Consider the following 26,917-nt stretch of genomic DNA (forward strand, 5'->3'; position numbering starts at 1 on the left):
CATGACCTGAGCCGAAGGCAGACGCTTAATGATGGAGCCACCCAGGCGCCCCTGAGGATATTTTTTTTTTTTTTTACAGATTTTATTTATTTATTTGACAGAGAGAGACACAGCGAGAGAGGGAACACAAGCAGGGGGAGTGGGAGAGGGAGAAGCAGGCTTCCCGCTAAGCAGAGAGCACGATGTGGGCTCGATCCCAGGACCCTGGGATCATGACCTGAGCCGAAGGCAGACGCTTAACGACTGAGCCACCCAGGTGCCCCCCTGAGGATATATTTCTTAACAAAAAAGGTTTCCTTGAACCATCTGTTGTTTTCCTTATGGGGTTTCCTGTTTTTTTCCTTGTCTTTCATGATGAAGACGTCTCTTAGCTATCTATCTGGTAATCCTCGATTGTCCATTCATATTTAAGAGTGGGGAGGTCCCTGGGCAGCCCACCCTGGATGTCCGCCCCTCACCGACCCGAGTCCGAGGTCATGGTGAACCAGGTTATCAAGTGCAAGGCTGCAGTTGCCCGGGAGGCAGGAAAACCCCTCTCTGTAGAGGAGGTAGAGGTGGCACCCTCAAAGGCTCATGAAGTTCGAATTAAGATGATCGCCACTGCAGTTTGCCACGCCAGTGTCTATACCCTGAGTGGGGCTGAGCCTGAAGGGAGTTTTCCAGTGATCTTGGGACATGAAGGTGCTAGAACCACGCAAAGTGGTGGCGAAGGATTTACTAAGCTGAAGGCAGGTGATACTGTCATCCCACTTTATATCCCACAGCGTGGAGAATGCAAATTTTGTCTAAACCCTAAAACCAACCTTTGCCAGAAGATAAGACTTACTCAAGGGAGAGGATTAATGCCAGATGGTACCAGCAGATTTACTTGCAAAGGAAAGACAATTCTACATTCCATGGGGACCAGCACGTTTTCTGAATACATAGTCGCGGCGATATCTCTGTTGCTAAAATTGATCCGTTAGCACCTTTGGATAAAGTCTGTCTTCTGGGCTGTGGCACTTCAGCTGGTCATGGTGCTGCTGTGAACACTGCCAAGGGGGAGCCTCGCTCTCCTGGTGCCATCTTTGGCCCAGGCGGAGGTGGACTGGCGGCCAGTGTGGGCTGTAGGTGGCTGGTGCATCTGGATCGTTGGTGTAGGCATCAATAAAGATGAATTCACAAGGGCTACGGAGTTTGGAGCCTCTGAAGGTATTAACCCCAGGAGTTCAGGAAACCCACCCAGGAAGCGCTCATTGAAATGACTGTCGGGGGAGTGGACTATTCCTTCGAGTGTGGTGGTAACGTGAAGGTCATGAGAGCAGCGCTGGAGGCCTGCCACCAAGGCCGGGGCGTCAGGATGGTGGTTGGAGTAGTGGCTTCAGAGGAAGAAATCACCACTCGCCCGTTTCAGCTGGGAACAGGCCGCATGTGGAAAGGCACTGCCTTTGGAGAATGGAAGAGTGTGGACAGTGTCCCAAAGTTGGTGTCTAAATAGATGTCCAAAAAGATTAAAGTTGATGAATTTGTGACTTACAATCTGTCTTTTGACCAAATTAATGAAGCCCTTGAACTGATGCATGCAGGAAAGAGCATTTGAACTGTTGTAAGGCTATAAATTCAGCAGAGAAAACATGTCCATCCTTGTACCTAAGTCCTGTGGTCTGACTGGCACAGCCCAACAAGCAGGGAGAAGCTCTTCCAAGTTCACAGCCTCTTAGACCTTCTCTACTACCGCTTCCAGAGTGACCTACTCTAGGCAATAATATTTTGTGTATAATTCATAAATCTCTAATCAAGGACAGGGCTAATACAGTCATAAATCTGTTTTCTAAACTCTCCTTCACATGAATAACTGCTCGCTCATTAAGGAATATTTTAATATAATAAAAGTAATTTCTGTTAAAAAAAAAAGAGTGGGGAAGTAAAACACAGATTAGAAGCTCTGTGTGCTGGAGTGGGAAGGGTTGTTGAGCCTCACTGCAAAGGGACTTGGCTGGGTCATTTGTTGAAAAACTGTCAATTTCAACAACCTTTAGGTTGTTTTCTCTTGGGCTCCAAAGACTTTCCAATTTCCAAAGATTCTCCAAAGACTTTCCAATTTCCTGTTGAGAGAAGTCAGAGAGCAGGGGATGGAGGGATGGAGAAAAGCCTCAGTGTATATCCATTCACATAGTGCTTGTTTTCAACACAACTGTGGCTCTCAACTTTGTCACAGTGTATCTGTTTCAGTTTCTTAGGGCTGTGGTAACAACATACCACACACTGGGGGGCTTAACAACAGACATTTACTGTCTCACAGTTCTGGAGTCTAGAAGTCTGAAGTCACAGTGTCAGCATGGCCAGGCTTTCTGAGGGCTCTAGGAAGAATGCATTTCATGCTCCCTCCCAGCTTCCGGTGCTTGCCAGCAATCTTTGGCATTCCTCGGCTTGTACACTTGTCACTGCAATCTCTTTTTTTTTTTTTTTTAAGATTTTATTTATTTATTTGAGAGAGAGAGAGAGAGTGAGAGAGAGAGCACAAGAGGGGGTAGGGTCAGAGGGAGAAGCAGACTCCCCGCTGAGCAGGGAGCCCGATGTGGGACTTGATCCCGGTACCCCGGGATCATGACCTGAGCCGAAGGCAGTCGCTCAACCAACTGAGCCACCCAGGCACCCAGCAATCTCTGTCTTTACGTGGTGCTCTTCTCTTGGTGCGTCTTCATAATGTCGTGTGCGTGCGTGTGTGTGTGTGTGTGTATCTTCCTCTCTTCTAAGGACAGTGGCCAGGATGGATTTAGGGCCCATCCTCTATGTGGATGTTTACTTTGTTCTGCCCCATCTAACGATTTTAGGACTGAATCATTGGAAAGAGAATGGGAGGGATATTAAAACATGTCTAAGCTGGGCACCTGGGTGGCTCCGTTGGTTGAGCGACTGCCTTCGGCTTAGGTCATGATCCTGGAGTCCCAGGATCGAGTCCCGTGTCGGGCTCCCTGCTCAGCAGGGAGTCTGCTTCTCCCTCTGACCCTCCCCCCTCTCATGCTCTCTATCTCATTCTCTCAAATAAATAAATAAAAATCTTTAAAAAAAAAATGTCTAAGTTTAGAAAAACCGCGTATGTCCACAAATTCTTCAACACTATCCCCAACTGAGGTGGAATCTAATTCCTCTCCCTTGAATAATGGCTGGACTTGCTTCTAACAAATACAACACATCAGAAGTGTGACTTCTGGGGCCAAGTCACAAAAGGTAATACAGCTTTTGCTGGACTCTCTGACATATGCCTTTGGAGTCCTTAGCTGTCATGCAAGAAATCTGGCTACGCTGAAGCCTCCATCCCAGAGAAATCACGTAGAGAGAGGTGCCCCAGATTCCTGAATGTCCCAGCTCTCAGCTATTTGAATCTTCCCAGCCCATGTGTCGGATACAAGTCAACAACCTATTGAGGAGACACTAGTCCCAGCCACTATCTGATCACAACTGTACGAGAAACTCTAAGTACTCTCTACCTGAGCCCAGTAAGTCCCCGGAACTGTGAAAGATAACATAAATGCTTGTTATTGTGTTATACCACTAAGTTTGTGGTGGCAGTAATACTGGATTGGAACAGAATAGCAGAAAGGGAAAAGGGGGTGGAGAGGTAAAGGAAGAAAAAGTACATATCTTTTATAAAAATTAAAAAATTTGGGCACCTAGGTGGTTCAGTTGTTAAGTGTCTGCCTTCGGCTCAAGTTGTGATCTTGGGGTCCTAGGATCGAGTCCCACATCAGGCTCCCTGCTCTGCGGGAAGCCTACTTCTCCCTCTCCCACTCCCCCTACTTGTGTTCCCTCTCTTGCTGTGAGAGGGAGCAGGCTTCCCGCGGAGCAGGGAGCCCGACGTGGGGCTCGATCCCAGGACCCTGAGATCATGACCTGAGCCGAAGGCAGACGCCCAACGACTGAGCCACCCGGGCGCCCCATAAAAACATCTTTTAAAAAAATTTTTAAAAATTTAAGATTAAGGGTAATGAGATTGAAATGTATCTTTTAAAGATTTTAAGTTATCTCTACACCTAACATGGGGCTCAAACTCACAATCCTGAGATCAAGAGTCACATGCTCTACCAACTGAGCCAGCCGGATGCCCCGGAGATTATTTAAGAGAACTTACAAACATGCCAGTGAACTTGATGGCAACTGAAAGATTTCTTTCATATGGGGCTAGGAAGCTCAATCTCTCTTGAAGTTGACAGAGAAGGGTAACTATTTCACGCTTATCTCTGCTCAGTATTTTCCCTTGTAGGATGACAAAAGAGACTGCAATCCACACTGTATACTGAGATAAACATCGTGAAAATCAAGTGTTTTGCTGCATATGTTACATATCTTCAGGAAAAAATACCTGGTTATTTTATCTTGAGGGTCTTAAATTAGGATGGTTTATGTTGTGACAGAAAATCCAACTCAAATTGACTTGCAAAATAGGCAGTTTATTGGCTCACAGATCAACCTAGCGGTGGGGCTAGTTAACCTGCAGACTTGTTTTCTCTTAGCTTGGTTGGGGCCATCTTCAAGCTCTACATAGTTATTTATGAACAGGAGAGGAATCTCAACTAATGGGACAAATTTTAGGAGTATGATGAGTCTAAAGAAAAAGAACTCTCAATCTCAATTTAGTGATTTGCCATTGATGAGAGCCACTGATTTCTACGGAGTAATGCCCTCTGAACCGGGCCCGCCAAGCTCACCTTGGTCAAGGAAACGTGCAAGCCCTGCAAGCTGGTCACTACACCAGACTGGGATTTACTAGCAAAATACCAAGAGTGAGGAGGATTTGAGGGAGTATCACTGGAGAGAGGAGTGTGGCAAGGGACAGGGACTACCTGAAGTCTAGTCTCTCAAGCAGGAAACAGCAGAAGATAAAATTTCTCGGGGCTGAGTAGAAGGTGCAGCAAATTGGATGAGGCAATAGCAGAATGAATCCTCCCATGGGGAGTATCATTTAAAAAAAAAAAAAATTAAAAGATTGCAGGGACGCCTCGCTGGCTCAGTCAGAAGAGCATGCAACTCTTGATCTTGGGGTTGTGAGTTTGAGCCCCACGTTGGGTGTAGAGATTACATAAGAAAAATAAAGTAAGTAAAATAAAAACTTAAAAAATAAAAGATTGCAATATTTGGTGCTCAAGGCAAGTTATGACCTTAAACCAGGAACCCTCTGCTCCCAAGAATGTTATTCTCTCTCCTCCATTAAGAAAAAGTTGGAGTAACATGGTTTTAACACTCCATCTTACTCCCTCCTGCAATAATGGGCTTTATTGTTGTTTAGTTTTTATTTCATAATCATAAACTTAACTCTGCATTACAGCTAGACTTGAGATAAGGAAAACCTGGAACCCAAAGAGCAGTGAGAACTCAAGGATTACAGGAGAATGCAAATATTTTTTCTGAATCAGGCAGTAATCTTTTATACTTGTTAATTTGTTACAAATAGAGAGACTACAACTCCGATGCTAGACTACTGGATTGAACACCTGGATGACTTTCTAGCTATACAACTTTACTTAATGAGCACCCATTACAGCTCTGTGCATGGGAACACAGTACCTACCTTCCTAAGGTTTTTGTGAGGACCAAATGATTTTTTTACTCCTATAAGTTTAGTTCATCTTCCTAACGTGCTTAGAACAGGGCTCAGCACATATCAAGCTTTATGGAACTGTTACCTATGATGATGGTGATGGATGATAGAAATGGAGACATTGTATTTTGGAAGTCTTGTTTGATAATCAAAAATTTGTTTAGAAATACCCCTTTATTAGGAAACATACAAACCAAAAGTTTACAACTTCTTGTACATGTTAAAAACTTTCAATAAAGATCTCTCGGATACAAAATATGTTCCAGTGGTTCAAAATTAATTCTATGATATATTATTCTAATATTATACTTATTTTGAAAGACTCGTTTTTTTAAATGGCAAAAAAACCCCAAAAACCACCAAGCTGAAAGTTTTTATTTTGCTAAAATGTACAAATTTAACAGTCCACACTCTACAATAAACATTTAACCACGGATGATTTCCTTAAGATGCTGTTCTCCCTCACAGTTCAGATGCCTGATCTTCTGTGAAAGCCCAACTTGCCTTCCTTTCTCCCCAGCAAGTTCATCTGTCTTTTTAGAAGTCTTGCCGGATGTTTTCTTTGTTTGCCTCTCCATGCTGCTGCTTCATTTGAAAGATTTCATTTTCTAATTGCACAATAGTCCTTTCAATCTCATAATTCTTACTGACCAGGGATACCCAACTAGAAAAGTAAAAAAAGGAAGAAAAAAAAGGAAAAATTACTCAATATAAAATTTCTTAGAAGATTTTACCATATACATGTTTTCAGCCAGGGTCATAATGTGAACCTTCACTTCTAACTTTCCATTTAAAAAACTGAGGCACAATCAGGGGAAAGTGGGTAAAGGGTACATAAGATTCTAGATGTACTGGGTGCCTGGGTGGCTCCGTCGGTTAAGCATCCGCTTTTGGCTCTGGTCATGACCTCAGGGTCACGAGATTGAGCCCCACACCAAGCTCCATGATGAGTCTGCTTGAGATTCTCTCTCTTTCCCTCTCCTTTCTCCCCTGTCCTTCTCCCGTTTGAGCTCTAAAATAAATACATAAAATCTTAAAAAAAAAAAAGATTCTAGTTGTATTAGCTCTTACAAATTAATGTGAATCTGCAATTATTTCAAATTAAAAAAAATTTTAACAACCAAATTAGAAATAATTGGAGAAAGGACGAGGTGATGGAAGATTATATTTAACGGGATTAACATAAAAGAAGAGAAAACAGGGCAGAGGCAAGAGTTTAAAATGGTGGAGAAATTTCTAGAACAAGAGAAAATACCACAGATCCAAGGAGCCTTCCTCCTTCCCCAGAAAAATCAGGACAAATGAAAAGAAACACACATGTATATTTGGGAGATTATATTAGCTTGAAGAAAACATGAAAAGATGAAGAGATTGATAACATGGAGTACATGGAGGTGGAGAAGGTGGAACAAGGAGAAAGATGGGGAGGAAGAAGGGAAAGAGCAAAGCAAAAAAGAGAAATGACACAAAATTCATGATTACAGGGATTCATATAAACTTATCTATGCATATGAAGAACATTTTAAAAGTAAAATATATAAACAAAGGAAAAAACCTGAGACACAAATGATCAAAGTATGAAATCTCCCTCCCTCATGAGTTTAAAATATAGATATATTTTTTCCTTTTAAACGGAGAGTGTAGGTAGAATCCTATTCAGAGCAGAAATACTGAACTGAAAATAGGGTGCTCTGAGACCAGAATCAAGTGACAGTGGTTCTGTCCCTCTCACTGCCTTCCAGGTCCACACATCAGAGACAGGCAGAGGCAGGGAAGAGTGGGATTCAGAAAATAGTATTTCTGGGGCGCCTGGTGGCTCAGTCCGTTGAGCGACTGCCTTTGGCTCAGGTCATGATCCAGGGTCCTGGGATCGAGTCCCGCATCGGGCTCCCTGCTTGGCGGAGAGCCTGCTTCTCCCTCTACCTCTGTCTGCCGCTCTGCCTACTTGTGATCTCTCTCTATCTCTGTTAAATATATAAATAAAAATCTTTAAAAAAAAGAAAACATTATTTCTCTGACACCTGTGGCATCCCATTTGAATACTGTTGAATCATACTGTTAAATCCTGATCTTAAAATGTGCTAAGCGATTTAAAAGATGATGGAAGTGAAGATACTCACGTTGACTCCATTTCCCTTAATTTAGATCCAGCTGTGAGTTGCATGTTTTTTCGCTGCCAGTTTAAATCTTGAATATGTTTCCTGCAAAAAATTATTTATACAACCCACCTACATTTTAACATAAGACTAAAATCAACAGAAAAATCTACAATCAACGTAATACATCTTTAATTCCTTGAGAAGAACAGATGTATACAGTAACAGACTAATTCCAGGAATTAACTTTCTTCTGTTTTTCAATTACAAATTTCATAAAACAAGCTCACCATAAAAAATTGAACACATACACATACATGCACACACAGAGATTAAAAAGCAGAAGTCCCTCCTCCCATGTGCTTCTCCTTCTAATTACTGTTCAGTTTTTGGTGGGTGTTTTCCCAAACTCTTTCCTATATGTGTATGTGCAAGTAGAGATTAATTTTTTTTAAGTAATCTCTACACCCAATGTGGGGCTCAAACTCACGACCCCAAGATCAAGAGTTGCATGCTCTACTGACTGAGACAGCCAGGCACCCCAAGATGAATTTTTTTTACATAAATCAGATTATATATGTTCTGCAACATTTTCTCCTAAAAGTGCCTTTTCAATGTCTGCAGATTTGCAAACTACAAATGACCTGGTAGAAATGTTTCAGACGTTAAGTCTATTTCTCTTCCACTCCAGTAGGGCAAACCCAGCACTGGATGCTGGACAGAGTGAATCATCAAGTATTACTCTCATATGACTACAGTCCATTGGTTCCTTTTTCTTCTCATTCTGTTTATTAAGGGTTCACCTAAACTTTATACTAAAATAAGAGGAAAATAGGGGCACCTGGCTGGCTCAGTCAGAATATGCGACTCTTGATCTTGGGGTTGTGAGTTCAAGCCCCACACTGGATGGAGAGATTACTAAAAAATAAGAGGAAAAAACAACTTACCTTAACTTCTGGAGCTCTTTCTGTGCATGTTCAATCATATGAACTAGATTTCTAAGGAAGGAAAAGAGGAAAATCAGATTAATATACATTAAAATTGAATAATACCAACTAAAAGTGAGCTATCTAGTTGATGCAAGTTCCAGTTATTCTGCTATTGAGCTCTGTGCCAAATACCATGCCATGTGAGACACACTATACATATTAGCTACTTTAATTCTCCTAAGAATTCTTTGAGGTAGGTATGATTACCCCTATTTCACATGTGAGGACATTAAAAGCTTAGAAAAATTAAGTAACTTGGCTAAGGTAACATAGGTGAATGTCAGACTGAATTCCATTTCAGGTGTTTTAACCTCTTGAGCCCAACCAGTTTACTGACACTCTGATTTCCTGTACCAAGTCACTTCTTAAACTGTCATTGCTTTTCATGGAGAATATGGAAAATAACTCATATGAGTGTATTCATTTAAATCCCTTATTATCTCCATATTTCTGTACCTACATTTAACCTGCCATTCTCCCCTCCTGTCTACTGCTAACTAGAGAGAGAAGAGAAAACTGGAAGGCTGGAGATTGTGATTCCAGTACAAGTCGGCTCTCACTGGCACAGGGGAGAAGCTGAGCAATACAGAGTGCCATGTTATTACTGTCATTAGAGAAATGATTCAAGGGTAGGGGCCACCCCCACCCCCCCTCAAGTAACAGCTTTATTGAGATGTAATTCTCACAACCATACCAATTTCCTCTTAAGGCAGTAGAGAATCACCTTGAGAGTCCATTTCAACCACATCGGCCCTACAATTTTCTTGCTCTAAATCCAGTATTGTTTCCTGGCTTTCATGATTCAAATATCCTGCTTTTCTCCTAAGCTATTTTTCTATCTCTACTGACTGACTTTTTTCTCACTAACTGCAATTCTCTGAAGATTCAGTCTTCAAACAGCTGTGTCTCTTCAGGCTTATCTACAGCTCATCCCCCTTTCCTTAACTTCTACGATCACTCCATGCTCCTGACGACAATTAAGCTTGGTACTCTAGTACTGACCTCTGACTTTTAATAGGAAGCTTCCCCTTGAACGATCGCTTTCTGAAAGCCCAGTTTATTTGTTGTCTTCTCCTTTCTTTCATCCTCCATAAGTACAAGCATACCTCAGAGATACTGTGTGTTTGGTTTCAGACCACGCAATAAAGCAAGTGTAGCAATAAAGCAAATCAAATGAACTTGTTCTCCAGTGCATATAAAAATTATGTTTATACTATATCGTAGTCTATTAAGTGTATAATAGCATTATGTGTTAAAAAAAAAAAGTACCTGCCTTAATTAAAAAATACTTTATTACTAAAAACTGCTAACCACTGTTCTGAGTTTTCAATGAGTCGTAATCACTGATCACAGATCACTGTAACAAATATAATGGAGAAGTCTGAAATACTGAAAGAATCCTTAAGATGTGACAGAGACAGGAAGTGACCAAATGCCATTGGAAAATGGTGCCAACAGACTTGATGAGGCAAGGCTGTCACAAACCTTCAATTTGTAAAAAATGTAATACAGCAAAGTATAATAAAATGAGGTATGCCCAGATACAGGTCCCTCCTCAAGCACTCTGAACATATTTCTATTAAAACTTATGACACTTGGGTTCTAGTCCCAGCTCTGCCCTAAATAGCTGTGTGTCCTTGAATGAGTCACTTGACATCAATGAGGCTAAGCCTGTTTATCCGTAAAAACAAGGGCTGACCTCGAAGGTTTCCCTTTAATTGCAAGTACATAATTCTCTCATTAATGAAATTTTTTTTCCAAGCGGTCATGAACCAAGACCTACTTAGAGCTGAAAGCTTTCTGCCCAGCATGTTTGATGCCCTCAAATCCTTTCACAAGGAAAGAGAACTTACTTTAATAATATGGAAAGACAAAGAAGTGGATTAGAGTAGAGCCTTAAATAAACCGAATTTGGGTAGACTAGGTGAAGGCATTCCAGGAGGAGGCGAGGCATGATTAAAGGCCCAGAGACAGAGTTATGATAATCACAAGAGAGAGGATTCCTTTGGATGGGGTGAAAGTCTACCATTGAGATACGCAGCCTTTGCCTTGAATACCATGTTAAACAGTCTGGACCTTACCTTGCAACAAATGGGAAATTATTAAAGGTTTCTAGGCAAGTTAAAAAGAATGTTTTCTTTCTTTTTTTTTTTTTAAGATTTTATTTATTTATTTGAGAGAGAGAATGAGATAGAGAGAGCATGAGAGGGGGGAGGGTCAGAGGGAGAAGCAGACTCCCTGCTGGGCAGGGAGCCCGATGCGGGACTCGATCCGGGACTCCAGGATCATGACCTGAGCCGAAGGCAGTTGCTTAACCAACTGAGCCACCCAGGCACCCAAAAGCAATGTTTTCTTCAATGTATTATTTTTTTCCCCTGCATCTATTCTCTCTTCCCTTCTTGGGAGTGTTCTCACTCTCTTCTAAATGTCCAAAGCTCACCATTTTAATTTTTTAAAAGATTTTAGAGAAAGAGAGCATGGGGGGAGAGGGGCAGAGGAAGAGGGAGAGAAAGAATTTCAAGGAGCCCAACACGGGACTCAGTCTCAGTACCCTGAGATCACGACCTCAGCCGAAATCAAGAGTCAGGCACCAAACAACTGAGCCACCCAGGTGCCCCCAAATCTCACCATTTTTAAATGACTTTAATTCCTTTTTTTTTTTTTTTTAATGACCTTAATTCTTAACGTCCCTTCTGTGGATGTCTGTAGTTTATAGAGCACAGCACACAATATGGCACGTGCCCCCATACTGCTAAAAATGGACTACTGGTTATCTGGCATAGAAATATCTTGTGTCCTCAACTAGGTAAAGCTTCTTGAGAACAAGATCACATTTTTCCCCTTTGTGAAATACAGACCTTTTTTTTTTTTAAGATTGTATTTATTTGCGAGAGAATGAGAGACAGAGAGCAGGACAGGGAGGAGAGTCAGAGGGAGAAGCAGACTCCCCACTGAGCAGGGAGCCCAACGTGGGACTTGATCCCGGGACTCCAGGATCATGACCTGAGCCGAAGGCAGTCGCTTAACCAACTGAGCCACCCAGGCGCCCCCAGACCTTTTTTTTTTAAACATTTTTTTGATCAATCTGTTTCTTAATCCTCCCAACCCCATTTTTCCTTTATCTCCCTTGCAACATATTCACAAGGGAAATGGAACTGTTTATGCTATAGTTTCCCAAATTCCAGATTTTGCCCACTGGATCCTTACATGGCCAAAAAATTTAAAACATAATTCTGAAAAATTGAGAAAAGGTATTTATCACTTTGTGATTTTGCTTTATTATTCCAGGAAACATACTTTAGCAAATAATTTGATATAGTGTCATGAGGTTCAATGGCTTTTTCTCCTTAAATTGTTAAACTCCTTAAGCTATTAAACTGTTAATACACTCAGGGGATTTTAGGGCTCAAAGGCATCACAGAAATCATCTAACCACCAAATTTTACAAATTATAAAATCAAGCCCTAGATAGGTAACAAAACCGAAAGCTAGTTACACGGAACAGAAACTGGAGCTCTGTGGCTTCCGTGGGCACCTTGCTTCCCCTGTTAATTCTCTACTTACAGTTAATTCTCATTATTTACAGATTCTGTACTTGTGAACTTACCTACTCACTCAAATTTATTTGTAACCCCAAAATCAATACTTGCAGTGTTTTGAGATCATTAATGGCATGCACAGAGCAGCGCAAAATTTGAGTTACTGGATGTGTAGATTCTCAGCTGAAGTGGAACAAGGAGGCACTCTGACTTATTGTTTCAGGTGTCATACAGAGATGACCAAAGGATGGAGTTTAATTTCCAACTCTGCCAAATTACTTAACACTTCTGAATTTGTTTTCTCTTTTTTTTTTTTTTTTTTTATTTGACAGAGAGAAAGACAGCCAGAGAGGGAACACAAGCAGGGGGAGTGGGAGAGGGAGAGGCAGGCTTCCCGCGGAGCAGGCAGCCTGATGCGGGGCTCGATCCCAGGACCCTGGGATCAGGACCTGAGCCGAAGGCAGACGCTTAACGACTGAGCCACCCAGGCGCCCCTGTTTTCTCTTTTATAAAGAAAACAGAATCCAGGGGCGCCTGGGTGGCTCAGTTGGTTAAGCGACTGCCTTCGGCTCAGGTCATGATCCTGCAGTCCCGGGATCGAGTCCCGCATCGGGCTCCCTGCTCAGCAGGGAGTCTGCTTCTCCCTCTGACCCTCCTCCCTCTCATTCTCTCTGTCTCAAATAAATAAATAAAATCTTTAAAAAAAAGAAAACAGAATCTGCCAGGAGGAGTTGTCTTTAGGATTTAAAGTTATAGTCTATATGAGATGTGTACATATACACATACATTATTTCCACCAGGAAAAATGGTACAGTATTTGCTAATTCAGTATTCAAGGCCACTTTATAGAACATAACTTGCAACTAGTAAGGATCGACTGTATGAGCAATCCCCCACATTAAGGATTACATTCCACCATGCTGTGATTTGTCAATGAGACCTCAGAAATCATTTATTACAGTATTACACAATTAATGTAGTTAAGGGGCGCCTGGGTGGCTCAGTCGTTAAGCGTCTGCCTTTGGCTCAGGTCATGATCTCAGGGTCCTGGGATTGAGTCCCGCATGAGGCTCCCTGCTTGGCGGGAAGCCTGCTTCTCCCTCTCCCACTCCCCCTGCTTCTGTTCCCTCTCTAGCTGTCTCTCTGTCAAATAAATAAATAAAACCAAGAATGAAATGAAGGAAGGAAGGAAGGGAGGAAGAAAAAAAAAAATGTATGTATGTATGTATGTATGTATGTATGTATGTAGTTAGGTTTAGGTCCTCCGTACTTTTTGAGGCAAGTCTCAAAGCAATGGCTTATCATATGGGTTGTAGTAGTTCCAGGACATGATCCCAAATGAAAGTCCACTATACTATTTTTATCCCACGTCCCACATTTTTTTTATTTTTTATTTTTTATTTTTATTTTTATTAAAGATTTCATTTATTCATTTGTCAGAAAGAGAGGGAACACAAGCAGGGGGAGCAGGAGAGGGAGAAGCAGGCTCCCCACTGAGCAAGGAGCCCCATGTGGGACTCGATCCCAGGACCCCGGGATCATGACCCGAGCTGAAGGCAGATGCTCAACTGACTAGCCACCCAAGTGTCCCTTAAAGATTTATTTATTTGAGAGAGAGAGAGAGAAAGAGCAAGCGAGCGAGCAAGGGGAAGGGCAGAGGAAGAGAATCTTCAAGCAGACATCCCGCTGAGCATGGAGCCTGAAAAGGGGATTGATTTCAAGACCCCGAGCCGAAACCAAGACTCAGAAGCTTAAGTGACTGAGCCACCCAGGAACCTATCCCCATATTTTAAAAAAATACCAAAGCTGTGGGTGGTATGGGTTTAATAAAAACAAAAAGTTTCTTACTCATTATATACTTTCCAGGCATTGCATCCATGCTGTGACATTAGTTCCAAATTCTCAATTCGAACTGCCTGATGCTCTAACTGGGCCATAGAATTGTTTACACATTCTTGCCACGCAGTAATGTCATTTTTCTGACCCGAGGAAGGGGCTGGAAGTTCATATCTGAAATTAAACAAAAATAAAATGAAACTACATATTCCCCTAAATCTTTCTTTCCTTCCAATAGAAGGCCTCACAGGTCTTTGCACAATGTAAATCCACAGAAGACTGAAGATAAGATCAGACTGTGCAATAATAAGAACCTATTTATCCTAAGAAACAATTCATTTACAAATAAAATTTTTTAAAAATATATTTTATTTATTTATTTGACAGAGAGAGACACAGTGAGAGAGGGAACACAAGCAAGGGGAGTGGGAGAGGGAGAAGCAGGCTTCCCGCTGAGCAGGGCGCCCGACATGGGGCTCGATCCCAGGACCCCGGGATCATGACCTGAGCTGAAGGCAGACGCCCAACGACTGAGCCACCCAGGCACCCTGGTGGCTGATTTAACACCATTATATACAGTAACAAAAAACTGTTCATTTCAACATGAACTGATTCAAACTATAGTATATTCATATAAAGCATTGTTAAATTAGCTACTGAATGATGCTACTGAAGAATACTTAAAACATTAACATGTTTGTGATATATTAGGAGAAAAAAAAGATACAAAAAAACCCATGCTATCATTTTTGTAAAAAACACTTACATTCATCCAGCTTCCCACCCACACACCCACACCACTCTAGAGAAAAAAATATAAGGGATATAATAATTCTTTGCACTTGGCCCTCACTCTATTCTCTCTCTTCACACTACACAGTCCTTCAACACTGCTGATATAGCCAGTAAGTACACTCTTCATAAATCTCAGCTCATTATTGATGAGTTACTACAGACTAAGTTTTAATTTCTACTTTAATATTTTGACTAGATACTGTAAAAACTCCACATTATTTCTATGAACAACTAAGGGGTATGTAACTGGGATCAAGAAGTGATAAACCAGGGGTGCCTGGGTGGCTCAGTCAGTTAAGCATTCAACTCTTGATTTCAGCTCAGGTCATGATCTCAGGGTTGTGAGATCAATTCCCTCAATCTCTGTGTTGGGCTCCACACCAGGAGTAGAGCCTGCTTAAGTTTATCTCACTTTCTCTCTTTAAAAAAAAAAAGAAGAAAAAGAAGTGACAAACCATTTTGTTAAAAAAAAAAAAGAAAAGAAAAAGCTTTACACATATACCCTAAATGTGACAGTTTTCAAACTTCTGATTATAACCCACAGTAAGAAGTATCTGTGATCTAGTATACAAATATACAAAGCTCAACAAAGTTTCACAAAACAGAGATGCCTGTGTGGCTCAGTTAAGCGACTGCTTTCGGCTCAGGTCATGATCCCAGGGTCCTGGGATTGAGTCCTGCATCGGGTTCCTTGCTCAGTGGGGAGCCTGCTTCTCCCTCTGCCTGCCCCTCCCCCTGCTTGTGCTCGCTCTCTCTCTTGCTGACAAATAAATAAATAAAATCTTTAAAAAAAAAAATGTTTCACAAAAACAATACTCACCTTTACATGCAGTATATTCTGATATTTTCTATTTTATTTCCTTAAAAAAGTGCTGTGAGAACAAAGTTTCCTTTATGACCCACCTGCGTGGTGGGTCACTGCCATAAAGGAGTTACTGTCATGAGTATCTATAGAGCGGAAACACCTGAAAATGAAGAACTGAGGAATCCTGGAACTTCTCCTGCCTTTATCACTCAGGCTAGACAGGAAATGGAGCATAAGAAATATGGTCCTCTGGTTCTACAGACTCAAAATCCCTCTTCTAATCTATACATCTGAGAGGATAGACCTACTGTGCATGTGGCCCTCTCTCAAAGGACTCTGCTCTGACAGACTACTTAGTGGTTCCCACAATTCCATAGTTATCTTAAAGTTGAAAGGGATCTCAGCTGTTAAGCAATCCAATTCTCCATTTTAGAGGAAGTAACAAAGGATGTTTGGACTTTTGTTTCCTTAAGAGAGAAGTAGTTTTGTAGTAAAGTGGCACAAGAGGGAAGATAATAGTGGAACCAAAATCTAACTATCGGGCACTCTGTGTTTACTAATGTTGGTTTGTGTCAGAGTGAATCAGGGATCATTATAAACCATAACATGGTTTCACCTAGACATGTGATCAGTGAAAAACTAGATGTCTATTCAGGAACATTTCCTTGAAAAAAAAAAAATTTTTTTTTTAAGATTTATTTATTTATTTTAGAGAGAGGGAGCAAGGGAGAACAAGCATGGGGATAGGGGAGAGGAAGAGAGAATCCCAAGCAGACCCTGTGATGAGTGTGGAGCCCAATGTGGGGCTTGATCTCATGGCCCCAAGATCTCGACCTGGGCCGAAACTAAGAGTTGGACACTCAACTATTGTGCTACCCAGGTGCCCCTCCTTGAAAATTCTTAAAAACATGAACTTCATTACAATTACCACTCCTGTTGTTGGATTTTACAATATTTTGCGTTTTGTTTTTGTTTTTTTTAAGAGAGAAAGAGAGCACATGCTTGTGGCAGTGATTGGGGAGGGGGAGCAGGGAGGGGCAGAGGGAGAGGGAAAGGGAAAATCTTAAGCAGGCTCCACACCTAATGTGGAGTCCTATGCAGGGAACTGATCTCACAACCCTAAGATCATGACTTGAGCCAAAATCAAGAGTGGGATGCTTAACCAACTGAGCCACCCGGGCGCCCCTATTTTGCCTTTTTGAAGAATGGTGCACAGAATATACTTGAATATTAACAAAGGATTATAGGAACCACTATTATTATATGTTCATATTATATATGAAGAAACATAAACATAAAATCAGACAAGAATTTTTTCTTTTCCACATTTTAAGAGCTGTAGCAGTTTTACAAGCAACTTAAAATTAAACAATGATTTGGGTCCAGCTGAAACCAGAAATACAACTTACCGTTTCATACTGAGTAATTCTATTGGTTGTCGAGCAGCCAGTCTTTCAAATTCATTTCTCATTATGTCGGTCTAATTGGGGGAAAGAATTATTTCCAAAATCATATCGACAAACTGCAACTAATAACCACCAATAATGAATCTAACCTACTTAAATATTTCTTTATGCTATCCATTAAAATGGATCATTTCCAAAAAATTAAAAAGATAAAATAAAATGGGTCATTTCCCTTCCCACCAAGTCTTCTCTGGGTTAAATGCTCTCAAGGATCAGAACACACACACTTCATATGTAAAGGGACCCACAGAGAAAAGGACTGTTCCTAGATCAGTGGCTTTCAGTCCCAGCAGCACATAAAAATCAACTGGAAGCTTTGAAAACAATTTCAATCCCAGCCACATCTTACCCCTCTCTCCCATTCCCATTTAATTGTTCTGAGGTGGAGACTGGACATGATTAGAACTTGTTTTTAACTCATCAGTTGACTGTATAGTGAAGCCAGTGTTGAGGACCATGGATCTAAGTATTCACTGAGAGTGGGGGAAGGGAGGAGAGGACTTGGACATAAAATAATTTGCTTTAGGGCTTTAAGCCTAAACCCATACTTTCTTTTGGCCCTGGCTCCTATTTTCAGACTTCACTCTTTGCAAAGAATGAGAAATGGGGAAAGGACAAAAGAAACTGGTTCTGCTATCTGCTCTAACAATTGTATGATTCATTTATTATTTTTTAAAAAGATTTATTTGAGAGAGAGATAGAGAGAAAGAGCACATAAGCAGGGGGAGCAGCAGGCAGAGGGAGAGGGAGAAGCAGACTCCCCACTAAGCAGAGAGCCTGGTACGGGGCTCAATCCCAGGACCCTGGGACCATGACCTGGGCCGAAGGCAGACGCTCAACGGACTGAGCCACCGAGGTGCCCACAATTGTACGATTTAAAAAAATACACAGTAAAAAATAAAAAGTAAAAAAATACATGGCAGAGGTCTACTGCTTTAGGTCCAAGTTTTGGTCAATGTCCTATTCCATTTCTGTTCTGCACATTTCCTGGCCTGAGTATAAAGAACTGCTTAAGTATTCATTTATAGTAGTATTTCAGTTATCCTGTGTAATTTCAATTTTTTGACAGCTTCAACTATATTAAGACAGTCCCCCAATTCCTGGCTACAATAGACTCTCATAAATAGTTAAATGAATTAATGGAAGAGAAGTTTCAAAAGCAATTTGAGGAGTGGTTAAGGTCTTGGGCAAATTAGCTTCTCTAAGCTGCAGTTTTCCCATTTAAAAAATTAGGGTAATAGGGGCGCCTGGGTGGCTCAGTTGGTTAAGCGACTGCCTTCGGCTCAGGTCATGATCCCGGAGTCCCTGGATCGAGTCCCGCATCGGGCTCCCTGCTCGGCAGGGAGCCTGCTTCTGCCTCTGACCCTCCCCCCTCTCATGTGCTCTCTCTCTCTCATTCTCTCTGTCTCAAATAAATAAATAAAATCTTTAAAAAAAATTAGGGTAATAAACATATAGTTATATAGTTCACAGGGCTGTTTTCAGGACTAAGATGGTGAGCCCAGTACACTATCAATTGAAAAAGGGTTAAATGATCAGTATACTAATTATAAAGATAGGAGGCATATGTTGTATTTAAGAGAGCTAAAAGGAAAACTGGTCCAAATATTTAAAAGTTTGCGATTGAATGCAGTTATGTGAAATTTTCGGGAGCCAATCTGGTAAGGAAGCATTACTGTACTTACTTCTTAATGTGGTACCGTCTATATCTGGGTAACACTTAGCAAACGTATGGGAAAATGACATACCATAGGAACATCTTCCTCCTATTTAAAACTTAACCGACATCTCTTTTCATGTTACTTCAATATAAATACTGCGTTTTAATAACAGAATTCTTTCATTAAATACATGGTTACCTGTAATGGGGGAAAAAACCAAATACTAAAGTGCCTAACAGAATCTATTAATTTAGAGATGATATTTTACATTTCATTTAGCTGATTACACCCTAAGTAGTATCTTGGGTGCACTTCTAGGCTAAATATTTAAATAGCATTTTACTTATAAATGGTTTGTCACTTCAGTCATTCACATACGGTCGGTAAATACCTAGGCTGTGATACAAAGGCCGCCCTCTAGTGGTTCTCAGGAGCCTAGGCTTATATATATTAAAAATTCCTCATCCCTTGTTTTAGAGTAGACCTTAGAGAGTAGAGGATGCCTTTGAGAATTTACGCAAGGAGCCGATCTCTGAAAAAACTGTACACGCTAATTTTTGCATTGTTGGGTAGTTCGCGAAGCCCCAGAAAGTCCTTCAGTGGGTCTCAGAATAAGAACGCCGGAGAAGGCTTATCTAGTTGTTTTCAATGGACCGGTAACACCTATACAATAGAGTAAGAAGTAGCTAAGCAAGCAATAATTAAAGCCAGAATTTAAAATGCATTTTTACGTGCTAGACTCTCAATCCAAAATAAAGCTTCACAGGATCCTGGCTCATACGGTGGCCTCAAGACGTCACACTTACTTCAAAAGCAGAATAATCCGGGGCTGTCAGGTAGCTCAGGTAGTTCTTGGTAGGTCGGTATCTGCGGGTTTCCTCCTCCACCAGCGCCGCAGCCTAGAAACGAGAACAGGGGCCAGGGTAGAGGTAGCAACTTCTAAGGTGCTTCTTCCAGCACTCAGGGCCCGAGAGCGCTGAGTCAGCTACCCAGCCCGAACTCACCGCTTCCCGCACACCCGGCGCTTCGTAACCTTGGTCAAAATAAGGCAGCGCATCTACCACAACCTCTCCGGCAACTAAGCCCGTGCCCGCCATTCTTAGGCTTGCCTAAACTTTCTGAGTCTGCGCACACTCAGGCCCATTCATTGCACGCCTGCGCTCGCTCTGACGTAATACACGTCGCTTGTGCATTGGCTCTAGCGCATGCTCAGTTGTCAATTCTGAAGGCGCCCTCGCCCAGCTACGAGGAAGTGCCCGGCCATTTTGTTTTGGTCGGACGGGGCGTCACGTCGCGATTTCCCAGTATCAGCGGAACGTCTCCATTTCCTGTCCTCCTGTGTGCTCCGCTTTTTTGCCTCCGACCGGGAGTAATTTGGAGGGACATTGGGACTTTTCGTTCCCTGCAGGAAGCTGGTATCTGGAAGGGGAATGCTTTTAAAAACACTTTTGGAGGAAACTGGCGGCAGGATTCGGTAGGGAGAGGGATACTGGTTTCATACTCCCCTAACCTTCCACCTGCAACCCTTAACTTTTCTCTCTGTGGCGGTTTTTCTCTCCCGTTGCGCTACTTGCTGTATACCCCCCACTATAGTTTTGAGAACACTTGCATTCGATAAGTGCAGTTACTTAACAGATTCTGGAAGTCGGAGCCGATCGCCAGTTAAAATTGCGAAGCTTTAGGGTCTCCGTAACAAAAGGAACCTGATCTTTTCCTCCAAGGTGAGATTAAAAACTGCCCACCAATTCCAGCTTCAACAAAATCCTGTCATTTTGCCTTCAGCGCGTATATAAAATCCACTCATTTGCCTTTAGGACTTCCGGGAATAGACTAGTGTTCCTCCTGGCCTCCCAACCACTCCTGCTGCTGCCGGGGCGCCGTCTCTGGTCTGTGTCCCCAGCTCCCTTTCACTAAGCGGGCCAAGGCGGGCCAAGGCCAAATAAGGTAGTCGGACAATATACCCTGCCCGGTGTATGCGATCTAGACCCAGGCTTTGCCTGCCAACAGCCCGGAAATGTTGACCACCGTCATTAAGTCGGGTTAGTCTACCACTGATTCGGATTGTCTTTTAACCTTATCATTAGATAAATGTGCTAGTTATAGATTTAAGCGAAGTAAAGATCTTTACATCTTAAGCAACTTTATTTAAAATTCTCCAAGAGTTCCATGGAATTTTTGTGTTTATTCATTAAAAGATCTGTAAACAACACTTTATACAAATCTTGAGCAATATTTTTTTTACAAATATATCCAGAACTCATAATACTTTACAAAAACAAAATAAAACAGACCTAAGAAAAAGGAAGCAGCTTCAGGTCACGGGAATAAAATAAGACCCCCATCCCTGAAGCAAAGGTCTCCTCACAGAGGGACGGTCAAGATTCACCACCGTTAAGACCTCCTACCCCCGTTTTATAAACAATTCCCAATTACTAATTCTTCCCTCAAGATTGGAGTGGCAAATGGACAGATGTCTGGTAAGAGCCCCACTGGAGTAAGATGCTTAATACACATTTTTTTTTTAACAAGACATAGGCTCAGTTCTATTTTCTAGACCCGTAAGAACTATATAGCACCGGTCTTAAATGGGGTCCGCTTCAGATTCATTCATGCACACCTGAATGGGCTGTAATGACAATACAACTCAATAAACTATCATAATACAACTTACAAGGTTTTGTTAAGCTCGAATAAATATTTTTATGCCAGTTTAAACCATCAGCAGGAATTGAAGAAAACTGACATCTGCTATAACATTTATCAATGAAAATTACACCATCACTGGTAAATTCCTCCTTCTAATCAATACTACTATTTTAGATATTAAGGGTCAGGGTGATTATGTGGTGAGTGCCTAGGAATGTTCATAGTCTGAGTCCAATTTAATTAGGGCAAAAAGTCCTACAATTCTAGGGGAACCAAAAAAAGAGACATCTAGGCACCTATAGTTTGAAGTCCCTTATCCTCAGAGCTGAAACTTGGCTCTGGTACACTTCAGCTTAAAAGAAAATTTTTTCAATAGCTATAATCCCACAGAGCTCAAATTTCCATCTGCAGGACTAACCTACTTTTTCTGTGCTCATCATGAATGGATAGTCCTGGCTTCAGTTCTGGCTCTGTTGTATAACTTTGGTCAAGTTACTTAACCTTTTAGAATTCCAGTTTCTTCATTAATAAAATGGAGATGAAAGTATCTCATGAAGTTGACTTAAAGACTGAATAAGATGACATACATGTACCATCACACATGGCACATGGGGGACACTAAGAAAAGGGGGGTTCTCATGCCCTTGAAAGGATATTTTCCTGTTAGCTATAATCCCACGAAGTTTAATGTTGACAAGCTACTCAAGTGCTACACGATGTGGAGGAGGAGCTGCAAGGTGTCTACTTGTATAAGATACTCAATAACAGTGTTAATAAATAGGGCTTCCACATCAGTGAGATTCCCCCAGACAGAACATTAGACTAAAAAACAAAAACTGGAGATATATGAGGAGTATATTCCTTAGCTCTGCTGAAACAGCCCATAGGTGTCAAGCTGCTATGGTATTTCAGTGATGAGAATGATGCGTGTAGGATGCATTCTGCACTTCTATCATGCTTCCTCAGTACCTTCAACTCAGCATTTCTCTCATTGTGCTCATCTTTGAGCTGTTTTTTAAAAAATGCAACACCAAATCTTTCCCTATTAAAAGATAAGTGCCTTCACAGACTAAGCACATAACACAAAGAATGAGCCCCAGAATTAAATACAAAAGGCCACTGAAAAAAAAATTGGAGGCAGAGTAATGAGAACATTGGTTCCAGACTACTCCCAACAATCCTCCAGTGATTACTACAGCAGCAACAGGAGAATCCTCCTCCAAGGACCTGGACTGCTTTGTAACCTTTTCAACTTTCCAGGATTTTGGAGGCTACTTCAAGGCATCCTGACTCTTGGGAGAAGTATTTTCTTTGGCACTTTCTGTTCTATTTAAGATGGAGAGAGTCAATCAAAGATTTCATTTCTTCTGCAGAAATTTCATTTTACTTCCTAAAGGGAGAAAGAAGTAGAGTGAACTCTCATTAGTTCATTTTTATTTATTGTACATTATTTGAGGCAAGAGATTAACACCTTAGTCATTCGGAACAGCCCAGGAGTAAGCTGCCATCTCAAGCTAGCAGGTGATGTGTTTGACTACCAAATAAATAAACGAACCCTATGTGTCTAATTGTAGAGGTAAAAGAGAACTCAGACATCACCTAATCCAGTGGCTTTCAGCCTTGACTATAGGTTAAAATTGCTTGGCCTGATCCCCAGAGATTTCTTGGAGCCTGCAGTGGGGAAAATTTTCATTTACGTTCCCCAGAGATTAAAATATTGTAATAGGAGTTCAGGACCACCAATTTGATCTAACCTCATGGTATAAAGATGAAATAACAACCCAAGGCATAATTTGTCCATGGTCTCTCAGCTATTTAAGGACAAGGCCTTATTTTAATTAGGGGCATATATTTCTTTTTCTTTTTGTATTGAAGTATAATTGACATACAATGTCCTATTAAATTCAGGTGTACATCATAGTGGTTTGATATCTTTATACATTACAAAATGATCCCTATGATAAGTCTAGTTACCGGGGGTACATATTTCAAGGGCCCATATAAACACCATGGAATATAGTTCTTCATTATTTTGGGCTACCACATCACCGTTCTCCAATATCACAAAGGATAATAAAAAGTTAATTATTATAACTGAAAAATCATAAACATCTGTGTTTCTTTCTGACGTGTAAAATTAGACTTGTAGAAATCTTTTGCCTCAGATGCCCTTTTCTAAACTGGGTGTTTTTAATCTGGAGTCCACGGATGGGCTTCAGGAGGGTCCATGAATACCCTATAATTATATGCAAATTTTATTTTATTTAAAATTTTATTTTTAATTTTATTTTTTAAGCATACTTTTCTGGGAAAAAGATCTACAGTTTTTATGAAATCCTCCCAGTGATGTGACCTAGAAAAGATTAATAATTATGATATGCAAATTATCACATTATCTGAGGAAAACAGACCCAAGGACAACTCTGATGGAGAATCCCGACCTCTGAGAAAGACTTCTTTTTCTCCAAAACACTTTGGAAGTACAGTCATGGTTTCTGGTCAGCCTATTTGAGGTTATACTGTTGATTTGATTATAAAGTTTTGTGATGAGGCACACTTTCTGCAAAAGGTTTTTTAGTCACATTATCTAACAAGAAAGCACAACAACTCACCAAGACTCCGCAAAATTTTATTCATCCCACTAGGCTCAGACTCTGGAATTGTTTCCAAATACTGAAGGGCCCGGACCTCAAACAAACCTACAAGGAAAACTCATGTTGGTGAAATTGTCCAATACTTTCTAAAAATCACTTAAATGAAACTCTGTGCTGGGCACCTGGGTGGCTCAGTTGGTTAAGCAACTGCCTTCGGCTCAGGTCATGATCCTGGAGTCCCAGGATCGAGTCCCGCATCAGGTTCCCTGCTCAGCAGGAAGTCAGCTTCTCCCTCTGGCCCTCCCTCCTCTCATTCTCTCTTTCTCAAATAAATAAATAAAATCTTAAAAAAAAAAAACAAAAAACCTCTGTGCTTACTACCAATGTACTTCCATAGCTAAAACAAAATTATAAAAATAACTTTTCCATAATAAACAACTCAGATTTTGAGCCCTTGTAGCTTTATACCATTTTTTGTTTATATTTTTTTTCTTTTTTTTAAAATTTAAAAATTTTTAAATTTATTTATTTGAGGGAGAGACAGACAGATAGTGACAGAGATAGAGAGAGAGAGCACAAGTCGGGAGGAGAGGGAGAAGCAGGCTTCCCGCTGAGCAGGGAGCCCGATGCAGGGCTCGATCCCAGGACGCTGGGATCATGACCTGAGCCAAAGGCAGACGCTTAACGACTGAGCCACCCAGGCGCCCCTGTTTATATTATTTTCAAACCCTCCAAGGGCTCACTAAATACAGGGGGAGAACTTCATGATAAAACTGACCTTTCACCCCACTTTTCCGAAGCTCTCGGTCCTGGATGAAGCCTGCAAACATCTGTGTTTCCATGAAGAGATCCAGGAAGTGGCGTACACTTCGGGAGGTGTGGGATTTACGGAATGGTTCCCTTTGGAATACACGCTCCCCATGCTCAGTGACAGTCATGCTCAAAGAATAATGTCCCACTACCTCCACAAAAAACCTCACAAATGCCTCGGACACCAGGGAGTTGAGTGTCACATCTGCTGCAAAATAAGAAAAATAAGAAAGAAAAGAAAAAACCCTAAGTTTTGTATTTATGGGAAATTGTTATAAAAGTGATGCATTAAGAACTCACAGACTGGAGGACTGAGAATCTTCATTCTTAGCTTCCTTGCACACTCCACAACCGACAAAACGCCATTAGCTCGTATTTTTACTTTTATTTTCTTCCCACATATACTCGTATTACATCTTTCAGCCTGGCTTGCACATCCATGATCTCACTGTAACTGCTCTTTCAAAGGCTACCAGTGAGAGCCAGCCAAATTTAATTTGCTTTTCTGTTTGTCTCTCCTTTAAACTCTGTGCTGCATTTGTGTTAACCTTCTCCCCATTCCTTGTCTCCCACAACTTTATACTCTTCTGATTTCTGGATTCCTCTCCTGCTTTTATGACCAAACATTTGTTTTTCTCTTGCCTCTTCTTCCTCTTCCTAAGCATGGTCCTCAGACCACCTCTCTTCAGCATTCCCATCTTACAGAGCTAACCGGCATAGAGATGGAGTTGGCTTTCCATGTTGATAATTTGCAACCCTACGTCTCTAGCCCTTGTATGTCACCAGAACTCACCTTCTACATGTTCAGGCTACCTACGGGTAATCATCATTTGGCTGTCCCACCAGCACTTAAATTCCATTTGTCTAAAATTCAAATCAGGTCCTTTGGAAATTAGTAAAATAGGAATCAAATAAATAAACAATACATGTGTGAAACCAAATTCATTCTATTTCTCCACCAATCAGTTCTCTCTCAACTTTCTCATTTCATACAGCAACCACTATTCCATAATTTATTGAGTTCTTAAGATATGTCAGACCCTGTATTTAGAGCTTTTATAAATATAATAATCCAGTGAAGTAGGTATTATTTCCTTATTACAGCTGAGGAAACTGAGGCTCAAAACAAAGACATTCTCCAGGGTCAGCTCATCTGGTACAGGGTACAGAAGTTGCCAGACTCCCAAGTTAGGTGATTCTTAACCACTGTAACATGAAATACATTGCCTTTCAGGTTCCAGGCTCAGACCTCAGATTCAACTTAGACTCCTCCTTTTTCTTCCATACCTAAAGTATTTTTTTCCACCTTCACAATGTTGCTTGCTCTTTCCATGGGCTCCATACTGGACTGGGAATCAGGGACCTAGGTTTAGTCAGAGTTCTACCACGAAACAATGGTATAATGGTGCACAACTCGCTTTACCCCTGTTGGCTCTCTTCCTGTATCTGCATAATGAGGGGGCTATTAGGTGATCTCTAAGGTCTCTTCTGGCATTCCACTTGATTATAAACTAGATTTTTGTTATATTTTGTTCAACAGATATCCTTCTCATCTCTCCTGCAGCTGAGAATCCATGGTCCATCACCACTTTTATTGTCAGCACTTTTGCCCATCTCCCATCCCCTTCCAGTTACTGTCCCATTTCTCTCCCACTTTACAGCAAAATCTCTTGGAAGAGTTGTTTATACCTGTTGTACCCTTTCTTAATCTAATTCCCTTTGTTTTTAAAATTATGCTTTTCTATAACTTATCTTCAATTATTTGTTTCTGTTTTCATATAAATGCCTTATATATTCTTTTACAAGTATAAATATTTCATAAGGTCACCAGTGAAATGAACACACCAGTACCCACCACAAAGCTTGAAACAGAACATCAAGGGTATCTCGGATGCTCCCTGTGTGATGCCCTCTCCGAGGTGTTCTTCCCCTACTCTCCAGTAGAGGGCGACCGTTATCAGCGACACTGGGTTTATCATTCCCTTGCTGTAGGTTACAGTTCCACTACATATATACATAGCCAACCCCAACAACATACTATTAGGTTTTGTATATCTTTGAACATTACATAAAACATATTCTTCTGTAAGTTACTGTTTTAT

At 41.1% G+C, this 26,917-nt stretch overlaps 2 protein-coding genes and 1 pseudogene across 2 annotated transcripts in view; 1 reads left to right on the plus strand and 2 right to left on the minus strand.

Annotated features, from left to right (window-relative positions):
• The first annotated feature begins 431 nt into the window (after window positions 1-431).
• On the plus strand, window positions 432-1,597 carry LOC110580476 (annotated as a pseudogene).
• Window positions 1,598-5,934: 4,337 nt separating this feature from the next.
• Window positions 5,935-19,926, minus strand: BCAS2 (BCAS2 pre-mRNA processing factor). The gene is made up of 7 exons (XM_021690014.1): window positions 19,770-19,926; window positions 19,572-19,664; window positions 17,048-17,118; window positions 14,051-14,212; window positions 8,622-8,672; window positions 7,699-7,779; window positions 5,935-6,242 (listed from the first exon to the last, which is right to left on the minus strand). Exons 1-7 carry the CDS (start codon window positions 19,860-19,862, stop codon window positions 6,116-6,118), a joined length of 678 nt encoding a protein of 225 aa, XP_021545689.1. The 5' UTR covers window positions 19,863-19,926; the 3' UTR covers window positions 5,935-6,115.
• A 968-nt stretch (window positions 19,927-20,894) lies between these two features.
• Window positions 20,895-26,917, minus strand: part of DENND2C (DENN domain containing 2C) — an 82,671-nt gene continuing 76,648 nt past the window's right edge. Inside the window, exons 17-19 of the mRNA XM_021689976.2 lie at window positions 24,784-25,020; window positions 24,024-24,110; window positions 20,895-22,801 (exon numbers count right to left, since the gene is read on the minus strand). Coding sequence (XP_021545651.1) covers window positions 22,770-22,801; window positions 24,024-24,110; window positions 24,784-25,020 — 356 coding nt within the window. The 3' untranslated portion in view covers window positions 20,895-22,769. The remainder of the gene's footprint in view (window positions 22,802-24,023; window positions 24,111-24,783; window positions 25,021-26,917) is intronic.

This window comes from Neomonachus schauinslandi, chromosome 4 (assembly GCF_002201575.2).
Source record: "Neomonachus schauinslandi chromosome 4, ASM220157v2, whole genome shotgun sequence".
NCBI classification, from domain to species: domain Eukaryota; kingdom Metazoa; phylum Chordata; class Mammalia; order Carnivora; family Phocidae; genus Neomonachus; species Neomonachus schauinslandi.

Excerpts from the sequence above, each read along its gene's own strand:
- BCAS2 (XM_021690014.1), bottom strand. The coding sequence starts at position 19,862 with ATGGCGGGCACGGGCTTAGTTGCCGGAGAGGTTGTGGTAGATGCGCTG. Across the intron at positions 19,665-19,769 it reads CGCCGGGTGTGCGGGAAGCG|GCTGCGGCGCTGGTGGAGGA; the intron begins GTGAGTTCGGGC and ends TCTCGTTTCTAG. Across the intron at positions 6,243-7,698 it reads TTAAGGGAAATGGAGTCAAC|TTGGGTATCCCTGGTCAGTA; the intron begins GTGAGTATCTTC and ends TTACTTTTCTAG.